Raw genomic sequence first — 26,327 nt, forward strand, 5'->3', positions numbered from 1 at the left:
TACGCCTTAACTGTCGGTATTGTGGCGTGTTAATTTTGGAGTGTGTATTTAATAGAAAATATGTTTTTATCAAATTGAAATGTTTAACAATATACCGTACTTGGGGACGTTCTAGGCCAGTCAATTTACACTGTGTTTAGCAAAGTAAAGAAAATTTACTAGTGTAAAGTAAATAAAGCAAATGAACTTCTGGACAAAGGTGGACGCTTGGTTAAAGGAGCCGATACGCGGAGAGGAAGAATGTTTAATTGTATACCGTTGTTGGTAAACTATTTGTTAATTTCAGCAAGGCTCTATGAAACAAATATTGCATATAGTATGCTATACATAAGCGATATACTGGTTTTTAAGGATCAATATTTAGACCATTTATATAAACAAATCTGACATAGAGAGTGTGATTTGTGAATCGCTTGGACAAACCTTCATTAAAGATCATTCAGCACGTATCGTACAGAACAAGTAGAATACCTTATCGACCCAGAGAATTATCCCACGGGGAATAGCCAGAGCAGGGAAATCGACATTGCGTCCAAATGAAATATACCAGCCAGTAATAAATGGAAGAAGAGAGGACGTGGCTAATCTTTCTTTTAACGGTAAGTTTTAGACATATCTTATCGTGATATTCTGATGTGCTAAACTTAATTCTAAATTACATGTACTACTTGTAATACCGATAAATGAACTAGCGTCACTGTTATGCATTCAAGGTGGAATAAAGTTACATTCACTTACTTCATCTACTATCCCACATATCATTTCAATTTATTTTTTTCATTCATCTAATGTCATTTAATTCAGTTTATCTTTTTTCACGAAATACAAAACTAATAAACTTTTAGAATAATGAAAGTTGCTGTATTGCTTGGGTGAATTACTCGTGCTAAGGAAAATATTCGATTTATTTAACATAAGCAAAATGATATTAAGATCCTGAAACGACAAGATGAAAAAGCAAAATTATGAATGTGCACTATAAATGCGTATATTGACCCGGACTCGAGTCGAGTAGTGAGCTGTACTTGCAAGTTTTTGTCAGTTTTTATGTGTACTTTTTCATTTGTAGTTTCAATTCTTTTAATTTTATTTTTCTACTTTTAAAATCAAGATGCTGCGTATTAAACTAATAAACTCAAATATGAATGAAAAACTAGTTTTTCGTCATCGTACGTTATGGTCACATCAAAATATTAATAATTTCATGATGTCATGAATAAAAGAAAAATACATATCGGAAATGTATGAAACTATCTTGGATGTGTACTCGTAAGAAAAATGGCAGTGTAGTGTAGAATAACTCTGTGACGAAGTCGAAGTCACAAACACATGATGCCATTCCAACATGTTCAGTTGGTATGAAGACTGAAAATCCTGCTAATTTTTAAACTTTCCGGCTGTTGTGAAAATTAAGTAGACTTTGACTTTTACTAGAATTCTATATTACTCTTTTATTTGTTGCGCTTGTCATTTACGCATTCACACGGTATGTCTTTATTTTATACATTGATCAGGTTCTAACACAATCTATTCTGATTTTAAGCTGGATTACAGACTGTCATAACACAAAAGTATCATGGATTATGTGGAACCATCGCATATTTTACAGCGCTTAATCCAAAGATTTGATCTAATTGCACATACTTGGTAAATGGGATCATTGCGTTCCATCATCGTATTGATGTAGCTTTGTTTCTTTTTAGAAAAAGAAGGCTTATTAGAAAATCGACACTCGTGTTAACACATGTCTAGTGAATAAATTGAGGGATTTTCGTTTTATTAGTATCATTTTATTAGCCTAAACAACCTGAAGTAAAAGCGGCTATAGGTCACAGGTACTTTAAGTTGATGCTTTCGTTTTTATCTATTTGCACATTAAAATACGAATCCAGAAACGCCATTAGGAATCCTCGCTTTTACATGTCAAGTTAATGATTATTGGGAATTTAAGGTATATTTTCAGTTGATGGAACATATCATACATTGTGTTATTTCAAATTGATACTCGCATTTGAAGATTTTCATCACGTAAAGGCAGTATGAGATTATATTTACGTATTTTACGGGGTCTTGACAATATTTCAGATTCAGCAAATGATATAATACGATGGTTAATTTAGGGAACAAACTTCATAATTCTCAAAGTTAGATATAGCTGTGAAGTGATCTTTACCATTACATAAAAAATGTGTCCATCACGACTTTTAATTGAAAGTCTGGCGCTATGAATCGGTAATAGTGTATGAAAACCGTTCCGACAGGTTAGTAATCATAGACGAAGTATTAGGCTCACCTAAACAGCAAATCCAGTAAAAATCTCTAGTTAAGTAAATGTGTACCGATAATTCGTACAAAAACAGCATGACACAAAAATCTCTGGTTTGAAACATATCATTTTTGGGCGAAGTGTCTTTTCTAGAATATGTCTGGTATTCCAAAACGGCAGACAATTAGAACTTTCCGCTTAGATGTCGTTAGAGAAATAAAACAGGTGCATGTTCTATGCAAGGACAGCTCTGTTGTAGCACGAGGCTTTGTAGTGAATTGTTTTAAATTATCAAAGAAGCAAAGACAGGATACCACAATGTAAGAATATTTGTTCGACGGTACATTTACTAATTTATTTACATTTTATTAATGAACCAAAAATATTGGGCGACAAATGTACGAGTTTTGATATATATGTGCCTGATGAGATTTTTGTGTCATGCTGTTTTTGTAGGAATAGCATAATACATTTACTTTACTATATATTTGTGTCAGGATGCTATCGGCCATGATACTCTCCGGTGTATCATTCTGCAGTTTTACATAGGATTTGATAGAACAATGTGAGAACGGTGCTACCGGTATTGCTATACGTTGCTTTTCTCAGCCTATTTTATCGCCATTAATTCTCTGCTCAGTTTTAGCCCCAGCGAAATACACAAGTGTTGTGATAGGACCTTTACCAGTTTTTAGACATGAAACAATGACCATTTAAAATGGCCCTGTTATATGTCAACATAACGGTGATTGTTATTGACACATTGTTAAAGGATCACCGATTTAGCTTGTTTTCCTCTAAGGCGAGGCGTTCCGGTCATAATCGATGTGTGATTGTATAGTCTAGTCGTTAGTTAAATCAATGACATCGACCATCTACTTGTGACCATTGCGTAGTGTTTTGGAGCAAAAGGCTTATTTTAAAACGACATCGATAAACATTCTCGTTTTCATTCCGAAGAGAGAGGGGCGAAAAAGGCGTCGGCGTCCTACAAAAAAAAAAAAAAAAAAAGGAAAAAAAAAAGAGAAGAAAAAAAAGAAAAAAAAAGTCCATAAGCACACCATTTTAACCTACTCCCTTCCAATTAATTGTCTTTACATTAGAGATCTATGTTTTTGGGGTAAGGTTTTGGAAAGCTTATTAGTCAATAAGCATACATTCTACACTCTTCTGATTTGGTACTAGGTCAAGGAGTTATGTTACATCAAAACAAAGTGGATTTTCGTATTTTACCATGTTTTTGACCTTTTTCATGGTCAGGTGTTGTTATGTTTCAAAATGGCCCCAATTCCAAGATAGCAGCAAAGCCCAGCATCTTGAAAAACACATTTCAAACTTCTCAAGTTCCATCTATGGGATTCAGCTCAAACTTGCCTCAAATGATACTGAAATGGACCTGACCAAGTGTTGTTATTTTTCGGTTTAGCCCAAAATCCAAGATGGCCGCTGTGGCCAACAGTACCACTAAATTCGCTACTGAGTATGTATACTACAATATTACAAGGATCTTTAGAGTCCGATAACTGTTAAGGCCCATGGACCTTTGGTTAAGATTACTTTTAGGATTTAAATCATGGTCGCAAAAATATCTTATGTTTGTGTATATGATACATTAATTCGGCATTTGCATCCTGATATGTTACAAGTTTGCAATGGCTGCCGCCGATGCTCTTTGCAATAATTGATTCACTTGTTTGGTTATTCGTGAACAACATGCGCAGCATGTGGACATTTGACTCTGCTTATAACCTTCCGAAGCAGTCTCAGCTTAATAGATTGCTTCAGTCTAGTTGTTATTGTGCTGAAGATCGTCTTTAAAATGACTTCATACTTATTAGCATGTATTATTTTTCGGTGCGATATTTGCAGTAAAACCATAATACACTAATATAAGGGTGAATTAAATTTAAGAATTCAAAGTATTTCCAATATTCAGTTTCAATTGATGCTCACGATAACCCTTTTCACAATAATATAATACGTAAGTTGACCCGTTTTTGTTCAGTTATAAAGTTGATTGACATTAGCGAACTGGGTCATATTTAGTTCCTTTATATAAGACTCAAGTAATAATGCTCCCGATGTTGTTGACTATAACTAATCAGGGACAACAGTCGTTTAATCAAAGCATCACATTACATTCGTACAAGCTCTTTATCATATAATATTCAATACAATAGCTAAAAATTAACATGCTACACCATGGTTAGTGCCTTTGAATAGATTGTTTAATAAATTTATAGAGTTATGAGAAACTCGTCACGTCATATGTACATATTTTATGTTGTAAAATAACACAGTTAAAGTAGGTGGCTATAAGTTAGCAATATGCTAACGGTGTCTAACGTGAACAGAGAATCACAAACCCTTTCCATTATTAAAACAATATTTACCACAGGACCATATAGCATAAAGTCAAAAATAAAATTTCGTTCCAAAAATAAATAGAGCTGTAGGCTAACAATTCTATATGATTCCATATTATAATTGTACGCCCTGCTTACTAGTTGCTTTATAGTTATTGTTCCTCGACCATGTTTAACTGAAATGTTTACCTTTTTTGGTTTAAATAAGGATTTATCCTGACTCCGGTTTCTTACCTGGGACTGACTTTCCTCTCAATTAAATATCAGCAATGACAAGGGTAAAAAGTTTTGTTCATCTAATGCTTGTCGGTATATACAGTCACCTGTCATGTCCGGAGAGTTTTTCACTGCTAATAGTTGCACTCTAATACACACATTGAGAGTCTGGGTCTCTGGGAAATGAAATGGTACAGTTAAAGCGACTTCATCAAATGTAAATTACACAAAATTAGCCGATTATGGCGAGAACATGATTACTGATTTAAAGTAAAGTTTTCAGGTATTCGCTATTTGTTCGATTGTTATTCATATTCTATAGGGTGACAATTTCACCAAGTTGTTAACACTCAAACTTGAAGAGAAATGGAGACGGATGTTTTCTCCTGATATCCTATAACAGAGTTGGAGAAGTAAATTATCTGTTGAAATACTAGCTTAGAAAAAGATGCCACCGGATCCAAGTCCGACTGCTTTTCGTGTCCTCACGAATAAACCTTTTAAACATATACTTTAAACACGAGATTGTAGTATGAATTCGAAGAATGATTATATAATTTGATCAGTATTCCAGTGAAGGTATTATTTGTAAATGTATACCTAATGATATTTATCTAAATAATGATAACTACGACACAAGTTCATGAAGCTGTTTACGTTGTGTACTGTTACAATAGATTTGTTGTTAAACCAGCGTCGTTACTCAGAAAAGTATCCTTACACAATAGCAGAGTCTAGAACAAGAAAAGTGCATACACTTTTGTCAGATGATGATAGGTACGTTGATTCGAAATCGCACTTTGTGGCATTAATGAATAGGGCGTTTATGGTTAATTTTCACAAAGTATACTGGATTTTAATAGAAATTCAAACAGAATGTAAAGGGCGAATCAAGAGGTTGATCTTTTTTACAAGGTTGATACAACACCACAGTGACCTCGTCGAAGGTCCTTTATTTTCTCATAACATTTGTGCATATTTACCGATAATTTCGTTATTGTTTCGTACATTCAGACAAAATATATACTTGACAAATATCTTTATTTTCTTGGCGGAGGACAGGTTTTTACAATCGTTTTATCAAATAAAATGCCTTGATTAGAGTTCCCTAAACATTTCAACGGGACCGATTTGGGGTTGCCAATACACTGAATCTAAAGATACAATGTATGTTCTTTTCTGGGGTTCATATGTTCGCATTATGAAATTTTGTTTTATCACATAATCGTCCTTTTATTCAGTGAATTCGCGAATGTTATATTTTTAGCCCACCATCATCAGATGGTGGGCTATTCAAATCGCCCTGCGTCCGTGGACCGTCGTCGTCCGTCCGTCCGTCCGTCCGTAAACAATTCTTGTTATCGCTAATCCTCAGAAAGTACTGAAGGTATCTTTCTCAAATTTCATATGTGGGTTTCCCTTGGTGCCTAGTTATGCATATTGCATTTTGAGACCAATCGGAAAACAACATGGCCGACAGGCAGCCATCTTGGATTTTGACAATTGAAGTTTGTTATCGCTATTTCTGAGAAAGTACTGAAGGGATCTTTCTCAAATTTCATATGTAGGCTCCCCTTGGTGCCTAGTTATGCATATTGCATTTTGAGACCAATCGGAAAACAACATGGCCGACAGGCAGCCATCTTGGATTTTGATAATTGAAGTTTGTTATCGCTATTTCTGAGAAAGTACTGAAGGGATCTTTCTCAAATTTCATATGTAGGCTCCCCTTGGTGCCTAGTTATGCATATTGCATTTTGAGACCAATCGGAAAACAACATGGCCGACAGGCAGCCATCTTGGATTTTGACAATTGAAGTTTGTTATCGCTATTTCTCAGAAAGTAATGAAGGAATCTTTCTCAAACATTTTTGCAAGTTCCCCTTGGTCTGTAGTTCTGCATATTGCATCTAATTCTTGGGACCAATAGGAAAATAACATGGCCGACAGGCGGCCATCTTTGATTTTGACAATTGAAGTTTGTTATCGCTATCTATCAGAAATTGCTGAAGGGATCTTTCTGAAATTTCATTTGTAGGTTGCCCTCTGTGCCTAGTTATGCATATTGGATTTTGAGACCAGTCAGAAAACAACCTGCCCGACAGGCAGCCATCTTGTATTTTGACAATTGAAGTTTGTTATCGCTATTTTACAGAGGGTACTGAAGGGATCTTTCTCAAATTTCATATGTAGGTTCCCCTTGGTCCCTGGTGTTGCATTTTGGGACCAATCCGAAAACAACAGACAGCCATTATCGCTAAATCTTAAATTTTATATATAGGTTCCCCTTGTTTGAAAAGTACTAGAGGGCTGTTTCTGAATTTACACAGATTCGTAAGACTTAGAGGAAGGGAAAAGTAGAGAAAGGATCAATCTGATATGGAACCTATAAAGATCATTCAATGGTGGGTGCCAAGATTCCTCTGGGATCTCTTGTTGTATATGTCTCTAGTGTAATATACCTTGGGGAGTTTCCACTGGCTGCACTAGTCACAAATCGATTATGATGTCAAAATATGGACAATGAAATTACGCCTTGAATTGAAAATGGCTGTTTCCTTTAAATTTTAGATTTTACCCTTAACATTGTTACTTTAAACGCGTCAGATTTTTTTCTTTTTAACATATGTGATAAAAAGTATCTTTTCATATGAGATTTTATGAAAATGCTATCGGAAGTTAATTTTTTTTCTCGACAAGCCTCGAAAAAAAAAACAAAAAAAAAACTCCTGTATGTATTGTCACTTTTGGTTCATATACATTTTTATGTTTTCATTTAAGTCATTTGCCCGTCACTGGTAGTGTTAATATACAATGTTTGATATTTTTCTTGTAGCTCTTCTTCCATCAATCACATGGTTGGCATAGTTTTGGAAACACACCCTATCATTGCTGGCCATTTTCGGCGTCCTCTTCAAGTCCAACACCAATTACCTGCTCAGGTTGTTTAAGAAAATACATTTTGCTTAATGATATTGAAATTAACTTAAAACGTTTTACATATATTCGGATGAACAATGAAATAATTTATACAGCGATAGAATATGTGAATATAACAATAAATAGAAATATCATTGCTCACAACCTACTACATCAGCAGCATATAAGACATCTTTGTCCTCAGACCGATAATAATCTAAAGACTAGAAATGAGAATATATTTATTTTTATTTAGGTACTTGACTTTATACTAATTAAATGAACTAATGATATAATTGCAATTTATTTTAGTGCAATAGAGTAAATTTGCTATGATTATAGGCGTGTCTATAGAATGGCTTGTTCCTCCCCCGGCCGACGTGATAGCGAACACTGCCTTCAATGTGACGTATGCATTAAACCTAGATTCCACGTTCTACACGTGGGCCATTAACAACGGATATTTTGGTAGTGCTGGTGGAACAGGCTTCACGTAAGTATCTCGTGTGTATTCATGATTCAACTTCATGCGAGCAAATGTTTGCTTACATTTGGAGGATTGGTATATTTTTTAAACATTTCGTTTTTTGTATCTCTTCAATTTGGATTTGCCTTACGATAGACATTCTTATATTACTGTACATCTTACCAAATCAACAATCGATTGAACATGTTTTTCGTTCCATGTTTAAAATTTGACACAAATTCATATTATTTCTCTCTTTTGTAATCCTATTGAGTGTACAATTTTTGTTTATTAGTAATGCAACAGCGGCACAGATATGGTGTGAAAATACTGTCTGCCCAGACTACACGAGCGCGACAGAAATCAACTGTTGTATACACCATGTCAACGTCCACTCGTGTCCCCTAGATCAGACCACTAACTCACTTTGCGGACCATGGATTCCGGACGACGGTGCCGTTTTCACTCACTCCCAGGTCCTTGTAGGGTCAGTCCTGGTCCAAAACTGGACAAGCTACATACCAGGTCTCATTCAAACGGGTATCAACTCTATAATAGCCCATTTCAAAGTGGCAGATCTCCATGTCGTTCTTGAGGCTAAAACAACTGTAAATCCAAAATCAGGTAAGTTTCAACTTAACAATTTACCAAATATATCGATGTAGGGATGCGAACAAGATGTTCAATGGAATGTCAATGTCACATGGATAGGACCCCCCGCCGCCAAAAAAAAACAAAACAATAATAAAAAAAAAAATAAATAAATGAAACAATACCTAACCTGTACACATTCAGACTAAATTATGAGACCAAAAAATGCAACCTTTTGCGTGATTTTCGAAACTATCGTATATATAGTAGACATTCAGGCAGCCGGATTATGTCATCAAGAATTGAGAAATGTCAAATTTTGACTAGGTCTGGATCTAGACTCGATTTACTTTAAAAGACACTATGGCGAACATTTGTCGGGGTTAACAGTGATTGTGTTGCATAATCATTAAGATTCAAACCAACAGTAAAATCAGATTTCGTGCTGTGTTATGTTTTTGAAATGGTTTCAAATTGGAATAACATAATTTGTATCACTCATGAGTTGTAAAGGTGTCATAGGTTAATTTAGTCCTGTAGAAGTGTATTTATCAAACACTGGTTTTATAAGTAATTGAAAAATCACTTTCACTCAACAAAATAAATACACTTGAGGATTTTGTATTGTGTACGACTTGAATAGTTTGAATGAACATACTTGTAATTGAAGGTATAATAGTTCTGATTAGTACTTATCATGTAATTTTAGAAACCAATATTTACATAGCCGGCCCAGTTGAAACATGAGAGGTGCTAATCAGAACCAATATATACATGGTGCTGCTAAGAAAGGTCGTCAATTAAATAATAACTCCACTCAATATAACAAAGTTATAATACAATATCCAGTCGCATTATTAAGCCATTGCATATGAAAGTAAATATACCGCTGAGATGGATACATAGACATTATCAATATTTAATGGTGGCACTGGTGTATTATTAATGGTTGTTTAAGCACCAGTTAGAACTTTGTGGATATTGTATCATGTGTGGAACAAAACACTTCACTTACAATAGTTTCGAAATTTCCATAACCTGGTGATTTTCAAGGTTTTCATAATAAATAATGTAAATTATATATTTTGAGATCGTGACGAAAACCACGCCAAACATAATTGTTTACCTTTTGTACTGTAGGGTCAACCAATGGGAGTCGAATTATTAATTATCATAAACTATTAAATTGACGTGTTAAAATACACTAAAACTACCCTTTCATATATTATCAATACCTTGTTATTCGGATTGAAAAAAATAATAATGAGAACGAATCAAATCAAATATCCAAAATACCTTTATACTAGTAAACAAACCAAGTTTGTTGTCGTCTGCTAAGAAGATATATGATTGTATGTTGTTTGTTTTGATATTGTAAAAGTATCCTCGTTTGGGTGGAGTGCTTCTTAATTTATGTCTGAACTATAATTTATAAATTAAACGGAGATGTAAGAGTCTCCTACTGTTTGTGTCGCCTTTTTGCCTTTACGTGTTGGTTATCACACTTGTCACTACTCCTGTATAGTCGTACCTGTAAGCATACTCGATCACTGGTACATTAGTAACATTTTACTGTTGAGTATATGATGTAGTTGATATAGGGCGTTTGTTACAACAATGTGTGAATCTCACTCCTGTGTTTGCTTAGGAAAGGTTTGGCAATCAATGCAATCAATTGAACCGTTCAATATGTACTTGAGTATAGTGTGTACATATTTAAATGGTTAAGTATGAGATCAGGACCTGCTAATGGTTTTAAATAAATGCTGAATTCATAATCAGCTCTACAACGTTTTATTTTACCGTCATCAGATGGTTGGCAATATAAGTTTGTTAACGTCCGTAGTCCATTGATCTTTCGTTCCTCTGTAAATAATTGTCACTGTTTCTAAAACAAGAGGCCCAGAGGGCCTGTATTGCTCACCTGGGTTGTATGAGATATGAAACAATAAACAGTTCCTTCCTTTTTTTGAATTTTTTTGAATCCCTACCCAAAAGGATACTACCAGTCAAACCAGTCAAATATGAGCTGTTTCAGAGAAAAAGTTGTTCATATCAATTTAGTTAAATTGACCCCTTTTGGCTCAACCCCTCAGCCCCCTGGAGGGTCAACCCCAAAATTTGTACAATTTTGAATCCCCACCCCATGACCATGCTACCATACAAATGTGAGTGATATCCATTGCTTAGTTTCAGAGAAGGAATTGTTTATATCAATTTAACCAGATTGACCACTTTTGGCCCGTCCCTGAGCCCCCAGGGGGTTGGCCCTGTAAGTTGTACAATTTTGAATCCTTAACCCAAGGGAATGCTACCAATCAAATATTAGAGATATCCATGGCTTAGTTTCAGATAAAAATTGGTTTACATCGATTCTGCCAAAATGCCTTTTGGCCCCGCCCCTTAGCTCCCCAGGGGTCAGCCCTGTCCTTTGTACAATTTTGAATCCCCACCCCATGACCATGCTACCAGGCAAATATGAGCAATATCCACTGCTTAGTTTCAGAGAAGAAATTGTTTATATCAATTTAGCCAAATTGACCCCTTTTGGCCCCACCCATCAGCCCCCAGGGGGGTCAGCCCAATCATTTATACAGTTTTGAATCCCCACATATAGTGATGCTACCAGGCAAATATGAGAGATAGCCATTGCTCTGTTTCAGAGAAGAAGTCATTTATATCAATATATCCCAATTGATCCCTTTTGACCCACCCCTCAGGCCCCTGGGGTCAGCCCCATCATTTGGACAATTTTGAATCCCCACCCAATAGTGATGCTACCAGGCAAATATGAGCGATATCCATTGCTCATTTTCAGAGAAGAAGTTGTTTATATCAGTATAGCTATATTTACCCCTGTTGGCCCCTCCCCTCAGGCCCCTGGGGGGTCAGCCCCACCATTTGTACAATTTTGAATCCCCACCTCATAGTGTTGCTACCGGGCAAATATAAATAATATTTATAGCTCGGTTTTAGAGAAGAAGTCGTTATATGTCAATATAGCCCAATTGACCCCTTTTGGCCCCGCCCCTCAGGCCCCAGGGGGCCAGCCCCATCATTTGTACAGTTTTGAATCCCCACCCAATAGTGATGCTACCAGGTAAATATGAGCAATATCAATTGCTCGGTTTCAGAGAAGAAGTCGTTTATATGAATATAGCCCAATTGACCACATTTGGCCCCGCCCCTGAGGCCCCTAGGGGGTTCAGCCCCATCATTTGTACAATTTTGAATCCCCACCTCATAGTGATGCTACCAGGGAAATATGAGTGATATCCATTGCTCGGATTCAGAGAAGAAGTCGTTTATATCAATATAGCTATATTGACCCCTTTTGGCCCCGCCCCTCAGACCCCTGGGGGGTCAGCCCCACCATTTGTACAATTTTGAGTCCCCACCTCATAGGGATGCTTCTGACCAAATTTGGTCGAATTCTGATCAGTGGTTATGAAGAAGAAGTCAATTGTTGACGGACGGACGGACGGACGACGGACGGCACGGTATGGCATAAGCTCACCTTGGTCCTTCGGACCAGGTGAGCTAATAAGTACAGGACATATTTCAGAGATTGCTGGCTGATGGCCATCATGGAGTTTGAATGTTAATGTTTGTTATCGCAGATCATCAAGATTTCTCTCCCGTGTAGGTTTATCTTAGTTCTTGGTATTGCATACATAATGTACTTAATTTTGAACGTTATTTATGAAAAAGGCGTGTTTTTCATTTTATCCGAAGCAAATTTTCGTTGAAATAACTAATTTTGCATTCATAGATTTATTATAAAAATCAATTTTACATTTAGATATCTTGTGCATGCTGATTTATAAGTGTCGATAGGCAATTACAAAAACAAATGCAACTACATTATGTGAACACCGGAAAACACCTATGACTATCTTCTTTTACTATGTTATACACACATGCTATCTCTGCAGGGCTGCTCTAGCTGTGTTTTGATTATTTCTTTAATTCCGTTCTTTAGGATCACTCTTTGATTATCAGGACGGTAGTCAATCTAGTTTGGATGTGACATTTTATTTCCCTCGTTTGTATAGATTGTGGGAATGGCGCGTGTGAGACAGCTGATGGCGAGGACTGTGAAACTTGTCCAAAGGACTGCGGAACATGCCCTCTCAAGGACTGGCAAATTGGTCTGATCGCAACGTCTGGAATTATCCTTTTGGTGGTCGCCATCTGCACGATTTTGGTGGGTTATCAACCTTTGCCAAAGTTGGATCCTTTTGATATATCTTAGCTCTAGAAAGAAGGATTAATGTTATCAGTAATAAATGATGTATTGATAATAGTATCAACCTGCTGTCAACAGGAAGGTGAATATATTTTTCATTAATGAAGTACCTTTCAGGGTGATAGATGTCAAATTAAACTGAATATTTAAATTACTTCTATAAAGGAAGATGTCTGTAGTCATGGTATCTAATTTGCTTTATGTTTTGAGCAAAGGTTAATAAATGTATTCCAACTTGACTTAATCAAATTCAACTCTGTGTAACTATTTAGTAAGTAATAGATTCGAATCTGCTTAAATATGTACCGATATTTATTTCTGGTTTAACGTTATCACAGTAAATGAGGACACTTGCCTAGAAAGACTCATTATTTGTCTTTCCATGACATATTTTACAAGGTAATGCACTACTTTGTACTATTTCAGTATTTCCAGTATCAGAAAAGGAAGTTACTCTGGGACGAGAGCTGGATATTACCATATGAAAATATCAAAGAAGGTAATTTTATTATTATTGTATGTTATTCTTACTACATATATATATTGTATCATTTTACTCACGTTTACAGACGTTGTCATTAATAATGCAATTAGTTCATTTTGAAGCATGTGTATATATGATTGGATTATAGATGCAGGACTGCGAGGGGCGTTTGGAAGTATGGTCAGTATGACCTGTGGAAGCGGTCAGGATATGACGGGAAAGTCCAACAACATGGTGATGTCTGCATTGAGGAAGCAAGTGTTTGCAAAGACGGCTATTGTGTGAGTATCAGTAGTAAATACTACTTAGTGTATTTTGCATGTATACGATAAACCTTACGTCAGAGCGTTGAATTATTAAGATATTAACGGATACAGAATACGATATTGTTGTTCTTAGACAGGGGGGTTGATTACGCCAATAAAAATGACTTCTTTTTCTGTAGAGATGGACGAACTGTGGCTGTACGAAGTATTGCAAAAAAGGAATTTTCCGTCAATGAAACCATCCGGTGGGAAGTAAAATGTGTAAGGTAAAGGATATTTTTTGATAACCTGTTTTTCCTTGCAATACCTTTGCATAATGACCGAAACACCTATTTTTACCAATACCATAATGTATTCGTGTATCAACATTTCGAATACAACTGGTATTACATTTTGTTCTGGACAAACAAATAAAAATGGTAAAGCTAACTTGCAACACATTTCAACTGTTCTTTTCAGGGAACTAGACCATCAAAACATATGTAAATTTGTTGGTGGCTGTATAGACGTGCCAAACGTTTCCATTGTCAGCGAGTATTGTCCAAAAGGAAGCATTACTGACGTGCTTCTTAATGATGAAATACCACTCAACTGGGCCTTTAGGTAAGTTATCATTTTTGATTTTCATTAATATTTTATAATTAATTTATTTAATTTAATTTCCGTATCAGCCATGTGGTCGGGTGACGTAGTACACGTATTTACCTACCTCGCCTTTCACCATTGCGATCGGGTTCGATTGCCTTGTAAGCGCCAAAAAGAGTGAGAAAAATAGGTGATGAACATGTGGTTTGTTCCGTTATTTGTGTGATATAAATGTTCTGTATCGGTCATTTAGTTAAGGATTGACATTAAATATTTAGTCCTATTTACAGGTTTTCGTTCGCTGCTGATATTGCAAGAGGAATGGATTACCTGCACTCCAAAAATATAATACATGGTCGACTGAAGAGCAGCAATTGTGTAGTTGACGACAGATGGACCGTTAAAATATCAGGTACATATTAGTTTCAAGTAATTAAAGACATATTAATTCGGTAGTACTTTGTAGTGCAGAACAGTTTAACTATTTGCTTACTTAATAGACGGTAACTAGACATATAGTGGTATCAAAGATAGTGGTATAGATAAGTCGGGCTTTGATATTTGTAAGCATTTTCTAACATTTTAATAACTCGTGTAAAACAAAAAAAACATTAATGTATTTACTTAAAGGTAAAGATATGTATATGTTCCTCAGATTATGGATTAAAGGAGTACAGACGGCAAGATCAAATCTTCATGGAAGACGATGACGACAATGAAGCCGATGAATATTATAAAAGGATGAGAGAACGAGTTTACAAGGCACCGGAGGTTTTTGACGTGAATGAATTCGAGGCAACGGCACCCATTGATGTGTATGCATATTCTATCATACTCATAGAGATAGCGACAAGGAACGATCCGTATGAGGTTGGTATGATGAGTTATCTACTTTCCAAAAACATTTATTTCCACATAAAAAAGAGCTACATAACCGTAATAATATATACAAGTTATTAAAAATTCTTTAGATAACATCCCTGTATCACAATGGAAAACATCCCTGTATCACAATGGAAAAGTAGATTTACACCGATTTTATTTTCCGGAAATATTTTGTAGGATGAAGATCCATTCGACCTACCTGACCGCTGGAAACCGCCTTTACCTGATCTTTCTCGCGAAGCCGCAGATGATGTAGATAGTGCATGTCCATGCCCAGTACAATATATCCAGGTATGAGATGCTGCCTTGGAATAAAAATTCATGTTTATTCCGACTTCGAATGCCATAATCTACATATGAGAATTGAATTTACTTTATTGACAAACCTTGATTTGCTGTTTTTCGCATTTGTTAATGAAAATGTCAATCATGATATTCCGCTGTTCAAATCTGTTTAATAGTATATCTGACGCTTTGCAGCTAATCAACGATTGCTGGGATAACAACCCTCTCAAAAGACCTTCATTCGAGAACGCCAAAAGAGCTCTACACGTCATGAATCCGAACAAAATGAGTCCGGTTGATCTAATGATGGCAATGGTATGTGTGGTAGTTTATATTGATAGTAGCTGCCTATCACTATAACTTATTGTAATCAACGCTCAAGCGTCTAATTCCAAGATTAAAAAACATGAAATCCTCTTAAACAATTACCACCTGTTAATTTACAAAATGCAGATGTAATGAAACAATAGATACTTATGGTATAGCATAGCAAACAAAGTGACCATACCAATAGCGGTCAATAAAAAACAGCAATCTAAGTGAATTTGTTACACATCAATATTTTAACAAATGCAGCATTTACGTGGTACTTAGACATATATGAAAGGAATAATTTGTTTGATATATAAATTGTATATAAACAGACAACATCCGTCTTAACTTTTCTAAATGTTTTCTTTTCAGATGGAAAAATATTCAAAACATCTGGAGCTCATAGTTGCAGATCGCACACAAGACCTTGTGTTAGAAAAACAAAAAACTGATCGGCTACTGTACAGTAAGTATGTCACAGCCTCCTGAATGAAACGTGGTCAGGTATATATATGTATGCCACATTTGGTGATTGATTAATAGTTTCACATGTGTAACATTATGATCTTCTAAAGCGTCATTATTTATGTCATTTCATGTTAAGTTGTAAAATAACAGCAAAATCCATTTTCGAAATCAAATAAAATCTACATAATTGATAATAATTGATAACCATACACGCCAGGTATGCTGCCTAGGACTGTTGCGGACGACTTGAAGTACGGCCGGACGATAAACGCTGAACAGTTCGAAGCGTGCACGATCTACTTTAGCGATATTGTAGGGTTCACCAATATATCAGGAGGTAGCACGCCTATGCAGGTGGTGGCCTTGCTGAATCATCTTTACATCACATTCGACGGCATCATCGACAAGTACGACGTCTACAAAGTGGAGACAATCGGGGATGCTTGTACGTTAAATTGAAACTTAAAGCTAATGAAGTATGATAAAATTCATGTCATATTCATTCAAAAAGAAAACAGTTGTTTCATTCTGCTTCAGAACGTATCTTTAAAGTATATCTGTGAATAACTGTATTGGATATGTTTACATGATAGCATTCATCATCCTAATAAAACATTAAATAATTACGCATTTGGATACCTCTCCACAGATATGGTTGTATCCGGAATCCCGAACCGAACTGTATTCCATGCTCGAGAAGTAAGCAATATGGCTCTGGACTTGGTCGCTGCATGCAAAGTGTTCGAAATTCCACATCGCCCAAATGATCCTCTCAAAATCCGTGTTGGATTACACTCTGGTAATAATGGATTGCAAATCCATTTTAGAAGTTGTCTTCATTTTTTTCATATTCTACATACATTTATTATATTAAGCTAAGTTTTCCCGTACGTATCAATTTCTAGAATTGAGAACAGTGCTTTTTCTGTGAGTGACTTTCGTCTGTTTTTTTTATGTCATATGGGTCAATGAGGTTATAAACATCGGAGAACGTTTTGCAAAGAGCTATAAAAAGTTATTCAAAGGACTAAATTGTCTGAAGAGATGATACTTGGTTTTGTTTTGTAAATTAACTGTGCTATGCTATTTTAATGTGAATATTGCATTTAGAACAAATATTTGCTTGAACACTGTTCTTGGCCAAAGGTTTGCACGGATATTCCCGTTTAATCTTTTTAAGAAACTTTGCTAATGTTAGACCTAGCATCAAAGATACAAGGCCGTGGAAACCGTTTTGGTTTGGTTTAGTATAGTTAATTGTTCAACCAACAGCGTGCGTATGTGTGTGTGGTAGGGTGGGAGTGGGGGTTGAGATATGTTTGTGTTTGTCTCCTTGTGATAGTGTTGAACTGATGCCGACTTCATAGTGCTGCCTCACTGAAACATACTGCAGAAGACATCCAACAGGGGACCACGTCGCATTAACAACTAACTGGAATCGTAGGTTCGGTAAAGGAAAAGCGATACACTTATGTAATATAGCTTTGTAAGAATATATTAATATTCGATCAGGATTCCACTTCGTGAAGAGCGGGGGGGGGGGGGGGGGATTATTTAGTCACATTGAAATGTTCTACATCCCCATCCTATAACCATAGAGGCAAAAACCAAAATCAATTAAACTGCATCAACATGTTGTTCCGTCATTCGAGGACTCTACTAACGGCCTTAAGTGTTGATTGTATGAAGGCGATCAAAAAATCATAATAGGTAGGGAAAAATGTTAAAATATCGATAGGAAGGTGCAAAAGACCCATGATTTGAATATATATATATATATATATATATACATATATTCAAATCATGGGTATATATATATATATAATGTTATTGGACTGAATAATCCCCCAGCAGTGTCAAGTACATGCAATCTCTCTCAAAGGATTGTACAAATGACACACAAGATATTAGCATCGTTCAATACAAATTGAGAGTTAGATACAATGGAAAAATGAATCGAACTGTATCATACGGCTGTTTCGTCCTTCTAGGATTCGCCAGTGATGGCTTAGTGCATAAAAGTATTTGGTCCTTGAGAAGTTGGTACCTGGAAGTTATATACCAATCACAATAAGTTTTTCTTTGTAGCAACATTTACACGATTTTATAAACTCCAAAACTGGTAAATGATTGCGTTACCATAATAAAAGATTATTTTCCGTTATTTCGTATATTGAACGCCGATCTAGGCGTCTTGTTCTCTCTAGTTATGCGTGCCCCTATTTGACAAGGAAAGAAACACTAAACGGTCAGCTGGAATTATTTAGTAAAACAATCCTTTTCGTTCTATTTCAAACTATTTTAAAGATTTAAGATTATTTAAAAACAGCCTGGAATCGATAAGCAATAACATCGTTGATATGTTCTAAAGATTTTGTCAGGATGAACAGCACGTGATTTGTTTACCGAGTAAGGAACAGAAATATATTTACTTTACGAACTGTGTGCTGAAGGAATTTGTTTATTTGATCAATACCTTACCCATCAGTTTAGTGTTAAATTCTATAATAAGATATTACATTGATTTTTCACCCACATGTCTTTAATGTAATAGGTATTTGGTGTATTTCTACGTATAAATTTCTAAGTATAAACTAGCTCTCATACCAGTCAATAGTGTCCACTGAATCATCGCAATAACAACAGATGTGTGGAGTGACGTTTAACATACACAAATACCTTGATCACGGTAAATATTTATTTACGATATTTCAAAATGACGTCTCCTAATTATGTTAAGAAGTTGAAAGACATTCTGCCTTACCGAATGCACATTCATTCCCTTCTGTTTTTCCATTCCCTGGTATCGGTTTTTTGATGCTGTTGCATTATTATATTTTAGTAGTTAAACACTAATTCGCGCGGTGATGTCAGGAACTTGATTGTCATTTCATGCAGTAATCAAATATACAACAGTCAATTTCTGAAACAAGGGGTCGTCCCTCATGTTTTGTTAATGTATTGTTATTGAGGAAGGTTTCTTAATTGGAAAATACGTGATTTAGATATGTCCAAGTGAATTTGAAACCTATATACTGTCATTAGATTTTAAAATACAACACGATCACAGCAATAATATATAATGTAAAACAAAATACCTGTATGACTTACCTATTCCGACAATGGGCTGTTCAGGACATCCTTCATCCATGGTCCGTGGTCCTTTTAAGATGTGAACTTGATTGATTTTGCAACAATTTGCAAAGCAAGATATACTTATTTATATTAATCACTCTATTTGCCCGGATGAAAGCACGTAGAGTCTTACTGTGAGTGGAAGAAACTCGGCGCGGTTGGGCTGGTGACCCTATGCCTTTTCATGTCCGATCGGGGAATCGAACCCCAGCCAACTAGGTGAAAGGCGATAAGTGTTTTACTATTGTGGCACCCTATCACCTTATTAACACTATTTCTCGAGACTTGCTGAAAGTTTTATCTCAAACTTCATACCTTTTACCCCTGGTTGTGCGTATTTACTTTTAAGTCGGATCAAGAAAATAAATTGGATAATAGACGGCCATCTAGTATTTTTGCAGTTGAAATTTATTATCCCTATTTCTGGAGAAATATTGGAAGAATACTTCTCAAACTTAATATGTGGGTTTCAATAGTCGCCAATTGCTCTCATTGAATTTTTAGTCTGGTTTGGTTTGATTTTCTTAACGTCCTAACAATTTTTAGTCTGATCGGGAAAACGAAATGAATGGCGGGTAGACATCATGAATTTTGACAGCTGAAGTTTCATATCGCTATTTTTCAACTTGATGATATAATGGTTATGTTGGTCACCTTTAGTCCTTAGTTATGCCTTTGCAAATTTGAAAGTAATTGAAAATGACCGATAGGCATCTATACTTGCAATTTTTTTATTGGTTATTGTTGTTTCCTGAGCTTTACCGTATTCATTTTTTTTTCAAATTGAAATGCCACATCCACCGTTTCAGTTGAAGTTTTTGTCGCTTTTTCTAAGAAATTTCTTTATAGATCTTTCTCATATTTCATATGTAGGTTTCATTTAATCTATTTTTCTTGATGCTCAATTATGCTGCGAAAACAAGCCATGAACAACATGCCGTCACGATTGAAATTTGTCATCGCTATGTCGCTAAGATCTTTCTTGGATGTCATATGCAGTTCCCCCTTTTTCCAAATGATTAAGAAAAAACAGGAAAGAATGGAAAGTAGAGAAAATGCTGGTCTTACATAGAACCAATAATGATCATTCAACTGCGGGCGCCATAATCCCTCTGGGATCTTTTGTATTATTGAGTTATTGTGTAAAGTTCTTTGTCGTAGTCTGTATTTTAAAATGGGACAAATTCTTCCGATAGACCATTGAAGCACTTCAACCAGGTTTACGTGTACTTTTCCTAGCAAATCGTTTTAGAAAATAGATATAAATATATAAGGGGTACTGTAACCAATATCCTGAACATTCTCCATTTTTAACTTGTTTTATGACCCTGGCTGTTAATATGATCTAAAACTTTTAAAGGTAAACATCCCAGTGGTTTTAAGGCATTAATTGTTTACAGATTTGCTTCAGATTGCATCAGGCTCTTCGATCACTTGTTCTCATTTGCCATTAGACCACATACAGCCTTATTTATATTTCATTCCTTACTTATTTCCTTTCATTTTATTAAATACATTTGATATACAATTTGAAGACCTTTTTTTGTTTATTTTCATTAACGCTTATCATTATATTATCAGACCGTTCCTTTCTTGTACCGATGTGTCATCATCAATAGTACTCCGAGAAGACAATATGTTTCCTCTTGTTATTCAGGTCCTGCATGTGCCGGAGTAGTTGGAATGAAAATGCCTAGGTACTGTTTGTTTGGTGATACAGTTAATACAGCAAGCAGGATGGAGTCAAATGGTGAAGGTATATCGGCAGATTAAGCTTAGTCATCACTTCCGCAACACAAACTTAAGGTCCCACATTGGGCTTAAAACTGACCGGATTATAACTTTGATTTATGTTGTATGTTTCCCTACCAATACTTGACCGATAGTGAACTATCTCCCCGGGGGGAACGAATTAGTCAAGGCAGAGAAGCGGGATGTACTAAATTTAACGACTTACTTATAGTGAAAGAGGCATGTTTAAAAGTATTTATGCCATTTTATGAATCAGTACTATACATATTGTTAATTATTTCACAGCATACAAAGTACATATCAGTCAGTCAACATATCAGGAGCTCAAGATGTATGGCGGCTTTAAGTTCGAACTTAGGGGAACAATCCCCGTTAAGGTATGTAACCCACCTCTAGTAGTTACAGGAAAAAGAAGCTGGTGTAATGATTTACTATATACATGTGCAACCATGTGTTGATAACTCTCTGTATAGTCTCTATGATCAATCAACGTATAGATGTTTCAGCATTAAAAAGCTAGCATACCGTTTTGAGATCATTGCATTTTAGCTCACCTGGTCCGAAGGACCAAGATGAGCTGATGTGATACCGTGGCGTCTGCGTTCGGCGTCCGTCCCCCAACAGTTGACGTCTTCTGCTTAACCGCTGATCAGAATTTAACTAAATTTGGTAGGAAGCATCCTTATGTAGCTAGGAATCAAATTTATACTAGTGATGGGACTGACCTCCCTGGAGCCTGAGGGGCGGAGTCAACATAATCCATTTGGCAATATTGATATTAACGACTTATTTTCTGGAACTAAGCTATGGATATCATCCCTAGGGAATGGGGATTAAAAAAGCTACAAATGGACGAACTGAACCCCAGGAGCTGAGGGGCGGGGCCAAAAGGGAACAATTCAGCTATATTACTATAAACGACTTTTTTTTTTATATTTTTTAAACCGTTGAGATTCCCACCCCGTAACTATAAACACAATCCTGATACGTCTTGTGGTCTTTCCCCATCACTAGGGACTTTAGTTTCTGTGATGATATATATTTGAATTTGAATATTTGAATAATAGCATGATTGGGCATAAAGAGATAAACACAATCATGATGTAAAAATAGACCATGAAGTCTTTCTCTACCCTTATGTACTTAATGTTTTGGTTATTTTTGAAACCGTTGAGATCCCCACCCCATAACCATATATAGCATTATTTTACATCAAGAGAAAAACAAAATCATGATGTAAAAATAGGCATTGGGGTCTTTCCCTACCCCTAAGGACCTAGTTCCTTGGATAATTCTTTGTAACCTTTAGACCCCATCCCATAACCACATATAGCATTGCTTGGCATCAAAGGATAAAACAATGCTGATGTGAAAATAGCTCCAGGGGTCTTTCTCCACCTAAAGGGTCCTTGTCGTATCCTTGAAATGGTTGAGATCTTAATTCAATAACCATATAGAGCATTGTTTTACACCAACAAATAAAGATATTAACAAATTGAACAAGAACATATTTCGACGTTTTGTAAAATCCAACCAGGTGTTATAAAACAAAAATATAAAATATGGGTTCTTTAATATAGTGTCTATGATGTGTGATTGCATGGGGAAATGGAAATAATTCAAAAGCTGGACCTATCTAAGCCATTCTGTGGCCATTATGTGTTCTTGAAGAGACCTAATATAATTTGGTTATCGCAGAAAAGTCACCAGAATAATTCAGGTGGTTCGGAAGATCACCTGGCTTCAACTTCAGCTTCACATTGACAGACACATTCACAGTAGATTTTCGTCACAAATTACTCACTCCTGTTTGAGTAGTTTTTCTGAACGACATAAATCAAACAATGCTTTCTCATCTCATCTACCTGTATGACTTTCAGGGAAAGGGAGATATGGAGACTTGGTGGTTACTAGCAAGGGATGTGAATTATGAAAAAATACATGGAGCTCTCCCGTCCAAATCACACCAATCAGAGGAAAATTCAATCGAAAACGCTGATAACATAACGAAAAGCCAGAAAAGTGTTAGGAAGCCAGTCAAGAGCAATTCGTCTCGCTTAGACGTTACTTATTCCGACGAGCAAAAAGACAGAACAAACGAGAATCCTTCGGTAAAGGATGAGCAGGTCATCACACCTGTTGAATTGCCAGGTGATTAGTTATCTTATCCTTTCATCAACTGTATTGTTTCATTTTGAATATTCTTTTGCTTTGTATTTGCATGAATGTAAGTAGATTTATAGACATTTCAGTTTAAAACGGCATGCATTCTTTGCTAAAATTCTGATTCTTTGCTATAGTATTGAAAATTCTTATTTTATTTTTATTGCATTGAACATGAGTACGTATGTTTTTAGTATTTTGTTTAATTTCACTACTTATTGATCATTGCAATATGGCAGATCCAACAAAAACAAGGAAAATCAGCAACATCAGTACTTCGAATGACTCCGGATACAACGAAAAAGCTGACGACGACCCCACCAATGTTCATGAAATTATTGTACAAAGTTATGAATCCCTAAGAGGTATGTTGAATCTCCTGAAATGTATTTCAGGGTTTTTTTGTTTTTGTTTTATTGTTTGTTTTTTATTATTATTTAATCGAATATATAACAGCAGGGGACCGATTTTAGGTTATTGCAATTCTATCTTATTTTGCATGTTTGCACGCTTTCTTATACTAGATAGACATGTTGGTCTTTGTCTGATTATATCATTGAACAATCTTTTGATCTTCCTATTTCTAATGCACGCATCTTGTGACTCGACGAGCTTGCGTACTGCTGGGGGTGTGTGTCTCACCTTTTAAACAGGTTATATTATATGTGTGCTGCTTGAGTTAAATTGACATTAATTAGGAGATTTAACACGACATTCACTTACATGTACATCGATAACATATCCAATAAATTCAAGTATCATCAAATATATATTGTCTACAGTACAGCGTTACATAAAATAGAAAGTACATTCCACACTCTACAGAAGGACTTGTATAACGTATAGTAATTTGTATGTATACTAACAACACAGACTTCGTTATAGTTAAAATTGAAACAAAAGTGCAATCATGGGGGGGGGGGGGGGGGGGGGGGGGGGGGGGGGGTGTTAATATATACATATACATAGCATTGTCGTAGTCATATTAGTATATTTTCATTTGTAGAAGTGACATTATTTTGTAAATCTTAAATGAATATTAAGTTTTATAAATGATATATTTTGTTATCGCTTCACCTTTCAGAAGCTACGGACGCAGAGCCTTGACAAAGTTACCATGTGAGAACCATTAATGTTTTGTAAGTGAAGGATAACGCTACGGTTTTTCGAGGTGGGAGCGGAATTCTGACAGTGGAATATCAATGGTTGCTTTCAAAGCAAATTTTAGATGCATACAAACCAGAGAAAGAATGTGTATTTTTGATTCCGCCAGGCTCCACTCTTTAAAAGAATGTGTTGAATTCTGATACTGTCACTACGCAGTATATTTAACTTCTAAATTGGTCATAGAATCCGGATTTCATGCATCCGGCACGCGCTCTACACATGGTTTACAACAATACCATACATTGGTGCTGGACTGACTTTATATAGGTTTGTAAATAGTTGTTGTATAGTATGTATTTCATTCTTCCGCAACTTGGAATTCATTCATTATAAAGTTATGTCAATGAAATTGGAGGGGAAAGATAAAAAGAGCTAGTTTACGGTAGTTCATACATGAATAATTTTCTCGTCTTTATATACCCGTCTCCTATATTTTTAGACCGATTTCTTTGAAACTTGGTGGGTTTTATAATCATGAGGTATTGTTTTGTTTCCCTGAACAGAATTCTAATTCGACTATTTTTGCAAAAGTAATTGCCTTTTGTTTTTATCGGTATTTGATTTTTGTCTGGAGGTCTCCTACATTTTTATCCGATTGCTTTGAAACTTGGTAGGCTTTATGAACATAATATGAAGTTGTGTTTCAAACAATTTTGATTCGGCTATTTTTGCATTGGTTAGCGACTGCGTTCATACCTTTGAACAAGAATATTTAACACAGTCGTTAACAAACCCATTTTTAAGCCGTTATATATCGTTATAGATGTAGATAGCGCCATTGTTACAGTAGGATATACAGTTTAAACGACCGTGTACCATAGGAAGGGAGACAACGCTTAGGTAGATTTGTGATTGGTCGGCCGAAGTCTACAACAAAGCTGTATATAATAATGATATTCACATAATTATCGGTAAAACTTACACATTTAATATATGTTCATGTTTTTAGTTTTTAAATTTGAATGGGAATTCAAGCCATCTTATCTGTGTAAATAAAATCAATATCCGCATGAAGCCTTCAGATACAATATAGTTTGTGCTGGTTTATGAGAGCAGTTGTAATGAGTTTGTGAGACTATGTGGAAGATAAATCAGTTAGTATTACGCTTTTACCTTATACATAATTTGAAACATTAGAACCATGTAGCATGAAATCTTAAAAACGATTGTCAGTAAAAATGTGCTATAGGTCGTTTGCTTATCTTTGTAGATTCGTTTTCTACTGATTACGTACTGAGAAGACAATCATGTTGTTTTTTGTTATGTTAGTAAAATATATTGCATCTTTCTTATGACGTCTTGAGTTTACATATGTTGATTTACAATACAGACCAATACGTCACCAAGGTGAGCGAATGTTGCATAACATTTCATACATTATCCTATTGATCTAATGTAAGTGACAAAACATTGGAATTTGCTGCTAAAACGAACGGTAATACTTAATTGAAATACAATTTTACAAATACATACCAGCCGAAATACCTTAACACGCCAGCAGTTGTACAAACGGTATATAACACGCTAGAAGTTGTACGAACAGTACATAACACGCCAGCAGTTGTACAAACGGTATATTACACGTCAGCAGTTGTATGAACGGTACATGAACGGTGCATATCACGTCAGTAGTTCTATGAACGGTACATATCACGTCAGCAGTTGTACGAACAGTACATATCACGTCAGCAGTTGTATGAACGGTACATATCACGTCAGTAGTTGTACGAACGGTACATATCACGTCAGTAG

The 26,327-nt window shown here is 35.7% G+C and overlaps 1 protein-coding gene across 3 annotated transcripts; it reads left to right on the plus strand.

Moving 5' to 3' along the window:
• Window positions 1–418: 418 nt before the first annotated feature.
• LOC117325107 (atrial natriuretic peptide receptor 2-like) lies at window positions 419–25,867 on the plus strand. Of its 3 annotated transcripts, none has more exons than XM_033881054.1 (21): window positions 420–599; window positions 7,685–7,790; window positions 8,110–8,260; window positions 8,529–8,857; window positions 12,880–13,031; window positions 13,500–13,572; window positions 13,706–13,838; window positions 14,003–14,089; window positions 14,283–14,426; window positions 14,699–14,820; window positions 15,064–15,278; window positions 15,471–15,584; window positions 15,774–15,893; window positions 16,263–16,356; window positions 16,576–16,803; window positions 17,008–17,157; window positions 21,151–21,249; window positions 21,531–21,622; window positions 23,126–23,363; window positions 23,648–23,773; window positions 24,493–25,867. In XM_033881054.1, the coding sequence occupies exons 1-21, from the start codon at window positions 561–563 to the stop codon at window positions 24,513–24,515; spliced, it is 2,835 nt and encodes a 944-aa protein (XP_033736945.1). In that variant the 5' UTR covers window positions 420–560; the 3' UTR covers window positions 24,516–25,867. The 3 variants fall into 3 exon arrangements, with proteins under 3 accessions (XP_033736946.1, XP_033736945.1, XP_033736944.1); XM_033881053.1 differs by having other exon boundaries at window positions 422–599; window positions 23,126–23,396; XM_033881055.1 differs by lacking the exon at window positions 23,648–23,773 and having other exon boundaries at window positions 419–599; window positions 23,126–23,396.
• The last annotated feature ends 460 nt before the right edge of the window (window positions 25,868–26,327 follow it).

Source organism: Pecten maximus, chromosome 4 (genome assembly GCF_902652985.1).
Source record: "Pecten maximus chromosome 4, xPecMax1.1, whole genome shotgun sequence".
Taxonomy (NCBI): Eukaryota; Metazoa; Mollusca; class Bivalvia; order Pectinida; family Pectinidae; genus Pecten; species Pecten maximus.